This window comes from Physeter macrocephalus, unplaced genomic scaffold, assembly GCF_002837175.3.
Source record: "Physeter macrocephalus isolate SW-GA unplaced genomic scaffold, ASM283717v5 random_1243, whole genome shotgun sequence".
Lineage (NCBI taxonomy): Eukaryota > Metazoa > Chordata > Mammalia > Artiodactyla > Physeteridae > Physeter > Physeter macrocephalus.
Genome location: NW_021147033.1, coordinates 18,303 through 25,000, shown reverse-complemented (window position 1 = coordinate 25,000; position 6,698 = coordinate 18,303). Strand labels below are relative to the sequence as shown.

General features: G+C 50.6%; 1 protein-coding gene across 5 annotated transcripts in view; it reads left to right on the top strand.

Moving 5' to 3' along the window:
* The first annotated feature begins 6 nt into the window (after positions 1-6).
* Positions 7-6,698, top strand: part of LOC102973786 (copine-9) — a 21,757-nt gene continuing 15,065 nt past the window's right edge. For 2 of the 5 annotated variants that reach the window (XM_028487315.1, XM_055083645.1), the window contains exons 1-4: positions 7-571; positions 1,056-1,132; positions 5,238-5,341; positions 5,539-5,643. In XM_028487315.1, the coding sequence (XP_028343116.1) occupies positions 511-571; positions 1,056-1,132; positions 5,238-5,341; positions 5,539-5,643 (347 nt within the window). In that variant the 5' untranslated portion in view covers positions 7-510. Of the gene's footprint in view, positions 798-1,055; positions 1,133-5,057; positions 5,122-5,237; positions 5,342-5,538; positions 5,644-6,698 lie in introns of all 5 variants that reach the window. The other 3 variants (XM_028487316.2, XM_055083646.1, XM_055083644.1) reach the window with 3 other exon arrangements.

Sequence of the window (6,698 nt, the reverse complement as noted above, 5' to 3'; positions counted from 1 at the left end):
CGAGGAAAAGCAAAACCTGCGCTTCGATGTGTGAGACCCGCCCCGGATCTGCCTTGGACCGCCCCCCCCCGACCTGGATCCGCCCGAAATCCCGACTGGCTCCGCCCCTCCGCGGGCCCCCCCCCCCCCCCGCCGCCTGGCTCCACCCCCAGGCCCTGTTCTGTGGCACTCTGAAGGGCTCGGCTCTAGCCTTAGCTCCGCCCACAAGTCTAGGTTGGCCCTGCCCTTAGGTCAGATCCAACCCAGTGCACTCCCCAGGCCTAGTCCTGCCCACAACCGTTCTCCCTAATTTGGCTCCGCCCCTTCCCAAGCCCTACCTCTGACGTGACCCTGCCCCCAGCAGACCCCGGACTTGGCCTCGCCCCGGGTCTGACTCACTCTGACGCCGACTCCTGCCCAAAGGAGGTCCAGGTTGAATTCGGGTCCAAGGCTGCCCCTCCCTCCACCCACCATTTTAACCTGGACTCGAAATCCGACTCTTTTTCCAGGCTCTCCCACCAGCCCCGCCCCATGTTGGTCCCACTCTCTTCCCAGGTACAACGTCGACTCCAGAACCAACATCTCCAAACCGGTGAGCGACCGTTCACTCACGGGCTGGCTGGGCACACAGGCGGCGCTCAGTGTGTGTTAAACGACCCTCCTTAGAACCCTCCTCCCCCTCAAACCCGACTCGACCTCTTCTTCGGCCCCGAACCTGCCCTCCCTGCCCTCCTCTCCTGCTCCTGCCTCGGTTTCCCGCCTGTGCCTCTTACTCACTGCTACTCTTCCTTCTCGACTGCTGCTGGGACCCTTAGAAGGTGAGGCTGAATGGGGCTGGGCGGGGGCGCCATGTGTGGTGTGTGAAAGGTGAGGGGTGGGATGGTATCTTGGCTTAAAGTGATGGCAGGACGAAGAAGGGCAGCTTTCCTGGGGACCCGGCGCCTCCTTTAAAGCCCCGGCCGCATTGTTCCGCTGCCTCCAGTCGCCGTGGTCAGTGCAGCAGCGTCACCAGGGCTGGGCTGGGACTCTGTGCCGCCAGCCGGTCCTCGCCCTGCTGACTCTGTATCCCGGCGCAGGATTTCCTGGGACAAGCGTTCCTGGCCCTGGGAGAGGTGATCGGAGGCCAGGGCAGCCGAGTAGAGCGACCCCTCACGTGAGCTGAACCAGAAGGGGAGCGGGGGAAGGGTGGGCCTCCAAATTCTCCTCCTAAAGACACAGCTGACCCTATACTGATGGAGGCTGGATTCCCCTGGTCAGGGGCCTTCAGGGGCTTCCATCACCCTCCTGGGAAAATCCAGCCTCCAGGGCTTTGCTCAAGTCAGTCTCAGGCCTGACGGATCTTGTCTCTCTCTTAACTCACCCTTTTCATTCTTTTTCTAAGTCTGATTCGACCTTTAAGGTCCACTTCCAAGCCTTTCTCCTCCAGGAAGCTTTCCTCACTAAATCAAGTTCTCTGGAATTTACATTACATTCACTCACTAAATATTTATTAGCTCGTTTTGTATGCTATACCCTGTGCTAGGCACCAGGGATTTATCTATTCCACAAACACTACTGGGCATATACTCACTCTATGTCAGCCACTGTTCAAGGGGCTTGGGTTGCAATGGTGAACAAAACAAAGGTTCCTGCCCTCAGGGAGCTTATATAACAGAAGGGGGAGAAAAACAGTACAAAACTGACATAATAAATAAGTAAATTACATACTATATTAGAAGACATTAAGTATGGAGGAATAAAGACAAAGTAGAGCAGAATTAGGGGGACTGGAAATGCTGGGTGGGTAGGTGTTGCAGTGTTCAACAGAACGCTTGAGTAGGCCTCCTAGAGAGGTAACTTCAGAGCAATGACCTGAAGGAAGTAAGGGAGTGCGCTGTGCAGATATCTGGAGGAGGAATGTTCCAGGCAGAGGAAACTGCCAGTGCAGAAGTCTGATATGTTCAAAGAACAGCAAGGAGGCCAGTGTGGGTGGAACTGCGTAAGCAGGGGGAAGAAAGGAGAAGGTGAGTTTGGAGCATTGACAGTTAAAGCCTTGTAGTCACTGTAAGGACTTTAGTTTTTACTCTGAGTTGGAAGTCACTGGAGGGTTCTGAGCAGAGGATTGATATGATCTGACTTGCTTTCAAAGGATGCTGCCGGGTTGAGACTAAACCTTGGGCGGACAAAGGTAGAAGTAATCCACGGTGCTAGCAGTTAAGGAGGGGAGAATTGGTCAGATTCTGGATTTTTTTTTTTTTTTTTTTTTTTTTTTTTGCGGTACGCAGGCCTCTCACCGCTATGGCCTCTCCCGTCGCGGAGCACAGGCTCCGGACGCGCAGGCTCAGCGGCCATGGCTCACGGGCCCAGCCGCTCCGCGGCATGTGGGATCTTCCCGGACCGCGGCACGAACCCGTGTCCCCTGCATCGGCAGGCGGACTCTCAACCACTGCGCCACCAGGGAAGCCCTCTGGATATATCTTGAAAGTGGAGCCAACAGATTCCTGACAGATTGAATATGGATGTGAGAGGATAAGAGGAGTCGAGGATGATACCAACACCTTTGGCCTGAACAAATGGAAAGATGGAGTTGCCATAAACGATGATATTTTTTTTAAAAAAGTGAGGGAGGAGTAAGCTGTGGGAGGAAGTCAACCAGGAGTTCAGTCTGACATGTTGAATTTCATAATTTTTATTAGACATCTGAGTGGACATGTCAAATAGGCAATAAGAAACGTGAATCTTAGGTGTTCTTTAAGGACCTGAGATTAGATGAGATCACGAAGGGAGCGAGGAGAGAGGGAAGATCAAGGACTCCACGAATTGGAGCTAGAAAGGGAGGCTGAGAAGGAGCATTCGTGAAATGGGAGGGTAACCGAGAGCAGGTGGTGCTGTCCTGGCAGCAAAGTGAAGGATGTGTATCAAGGACAGAGAGTGGCCAACCATGTCAAATGCTGCTGCAGGTCAAGTAAGGTGCGGATCGGGAACTGGCCATTGATTGGATTTAGCCAGATGGAGGTCACCAGTGATGCTGACAAGCAGAGTTTTGAAGGAGAGATGGGAGTGACAGCCTGGTTGGGGAGGTTTAGAAGAGAATGGAAGAGAGGAATGGGAATTAGGAATCTTTCAAGCAGTTTTGCTGCAAAGAGGAGAAGAGAAAAGGAGGGGTGGCTGGAGAGGGAAGTGAGAGCAAGAATAGGTTTGTAATGTTTTAACATGAGAAAAATTATACCACATTTGTATGCTAATGGGAATGATCCAGTAGAAACTGAAAATTTGACGTAATAAAAAGAGGGGAGGGACTTCCCTGGCGGTCCAGTGGTTAAGACTCCACGCTTCCACTGTAGGGGGTGTGGGTTCAATCCCTGGTTGAGGAACTAAGATCCCACATAACGTGTGGCATGGCCAAAAGAGAAAAAAAGGCGGGGGGAGTTGCTAGAGTGACGTCCCTGTGCAGGCAAGAGGGAGGGTGTGGAAAGTAGCACACAGTGGAGGGGTAAATAGGCACTTGGATAGTCATTTATAGCAACGGTAGGAAGGCCTCTTGTTGGAGAAGATACTGGAGGCAGGGTAGGTGCGTGGTGGGTCTGTGGACATTCTCTTCTGGTTGCTTCAGTTTTGTCAGTGAGGTAGGAAGGAAGGTCATTGGCTGAGAGTGAGGATGGAGGAGGAGGCTTTTTGGGTTGCGGAGGGAGGAGGAAGAATGAAACTGCCATCTTGCAGAACTGGAAAAGTGAAGGGACTCGGGGTGTACAGTATGATTAAGGACCCTCTTGAGGTTTGTGGTCACACATTTAAAATGAAAGCAATTGGCATGAATGTGTGTTTTCCTCTGGCCATATTCAGTTGCACAGGTGTGATACGGGTTAGGCAGAGAATTGGATTTAACTAGGGCTGTGGTTCTGCCAGATAAGTATATAGAAGTGAGAGAGGGCAAGGGAAAAGAAGTAGGATGCAAGGGAGTGATTATTATAGTCCAGAGTGACTGGAATTCACACTGGGTGATGAGATGAGGGAGAACATTAAGGAAGCAAAGAACAGTGAGAAGGCAGTAGGATCAGCGACTCGGTTCTGAATGTGCAGGTGAAGAGTCCCTGTACTCATTACACTCTGTCTTTTTAAAGCACAGAGAGTCAGAGATCAAAGGGGCCAAAGAAATGGTTCAAATTCTCATTTTAAAGATGGGGAAAACCAGATAGCAAGCTGGAGTCAAAACTTGAACTGAGAATACTCCTAACCTAGCTTCCTCTCTACCACACTTCGGATCCCATGGGGGTTAGGGTTTGCAGGCCCATATCAACAGGGTCCCTGACTGCTTGGAGACCCAAGGCAAGTTGGGGATGGGTGTCCTGGTATGCACCCTTCAGGCACGTGGAAGTGTCCCTTCTTGGGTCAGAAGAAGATAAGGCTGCCCTGGACTTTTTGATCTCACTCTTCACAGTCTTCAGAAAGCACAGCATCTTTGACCTAACAAACCAGCCCTTTTGCCCCAGATCTGGATAGAAATTCCTCTCCCTCATTAGGATTGCTACATCACGCTCTACTTGCCTATTGGCTTTGACATCCCACCTTCCCCTGGAAGGTCCCTGAAGGCAGGGTCTAGCAGAGCTGGAAAGTGCCAACTGGCCAATTCATACCTAGAACAGTGTCTGGTGTATCGTAGATGAAGAGTCTGCTTTGAGAAAGAGAACCACCTTCATATCTACCAAGCTTACCAACTGCTTTTCCTTCCATGCATTCATTCTGATCTCTTCACAACCCTGAGAGGTGGGCAAGATTCCCCTTACATAAAGAGAAAACCAGGGCCCAAAGAAAGGGAAAATAACTTGCCCAGAACTCTAAATCCTATGTCTTTCCTATGCTACCATTATGAGATGTCCACGTAGGCTAGGTTAACCCCTTCCTTCCAGACTAGAAACCTTCCCCAGTCAAAGTCAGGTCTTTCCCCACCAGAAGCCACCTAGGACAGAGGTGGACATACGCGGGACTGTCAGACAATGACAGATTGGATCCCCTGACCTACCCAATCCCAGATTGGCCACCCCAATTCTTGTTTCCTACTCTCCCCCCTCCCCTCACAAAGAGGCTTTTTCTGCTTCCAGGGGTGTACCAGGCAAGAAGTGTGGGACCATATTGCTGACTGCAGAGGAGCTTAGCAATTGTCGGGTCAGTAAGGGCCACATACTAGACCCAGGAGGCTCTCTTCTCTCCCCAAACTCCCTGTAGTGGGCTGTCTGAGTTTGTGAGCAATTTGAGTGTCAATAGCCCAATTTCATCCATAGGATATTGCCACCATGCAGCTGTGTGCAAACAAGCTGGACAAGAAGGACTTCTTTGGGAAATCAGACCCCTTCCTTGTGTTCTATAGGAGCAATGAGGATGGCACGTGAGTCGCTGCCCCCACTGTGACCATGGGCCCATTAGGGTTCTTAGGCTGGGACAGCTTAGACTCCACCAGGACCTGAGCCCAGAATCCACTCAAGGCAGCGCCTGATATGTGCTTGAACCTCCAAGAGTACCAGGCCCTGTCTCTGGGCTCAGTCCTACCCCAAAGGCAGGTTCCAATCCTCCTGTCCTCTCCAGGTTCACCATCTGCCACAAGACGGAGGTTGTGAAAAACACGCTGAATCCTGTGTGGCAGCCCTTCAGCATCCCTGTGCGGGTATTGTGCAATGGAGACTATGACAGGTCTGCTTCAGCATAAGCTAAGGAGTAAGGGGACAAGGGTGTGAGAGTGGGGTTCCTGGGCCCAAGAATGAAGGTAGAAGGGTCATAATAGTGTTGGAGGATCCTACTCAGTGAGACAGAGTTTTGGACATGGAGGTGGGTGCATGGGGAAGCAGACGGATAGCCACATGGATGAATAGGTGGATGGATGGATGGATGGATGGATGGATGGATGGATGGATGGATGGATGGATGGATGGATGGATGGATGGATGGATGGATGGATGGATGGATGGATGGATGGATGGATGGATGGATGGATGGATGGATGAAAGGGCAAATGAACAAATGAGTGAGCAGATACATGGATGGGTGGTCAAATGAATAGATAAACTGGTGAATGAATAGATGGGCATATGGATGGGTGTATAAGAGGACTGGTGGGTGGGTAGAGGGGGAGATGGATGAATGGATAGCAGGTAAATGGATGAGTGGACTGATGGGTGGATTAGTGGACGGACAGATGATGGGTGGATTAATGGGTGGATGACTGAATGTGTGAGAGGATGGACGGGTATATGAGAGATTGGTGAGTTGGTTGGTGAGGCAGAGGGATGACTGAAAAAGCAGGAGGATAAACAGGTGGAATGACAGGTAGATTGATGGACAGACAGATGAGGAAATGGATGGATTAGTGGATGAATTAGTTGGTGGATGAGTGTAAAGTAGATAGATAGGCTGACCATATGATCTAACAGATGGGCAGTATGAAGATAGGTGAGTGGGTAGAAGGATGGATGGGCATGTAAGTGGATGGTTATGTAGAAGAATGGGTGATCAGACGGACAAATGTCAGATGGCTGGGTGTTTGGTTGGATAGATGAATCCTTCTTGACAGAGGAAATGCTTTCAGTTTTTCACCATTGAGAATGATGTTTGCTGTGGGTTTGTCATATATGGCCTTTATTATGTTGAGGTAGGTTCCCTCTATGCCCACTTTCTGGAGAGTTTTTATCATAAATGGGTGTTGAATTTTGTCAAAAGCTTTTTCTGCATCTATTGAGATGATCATATGG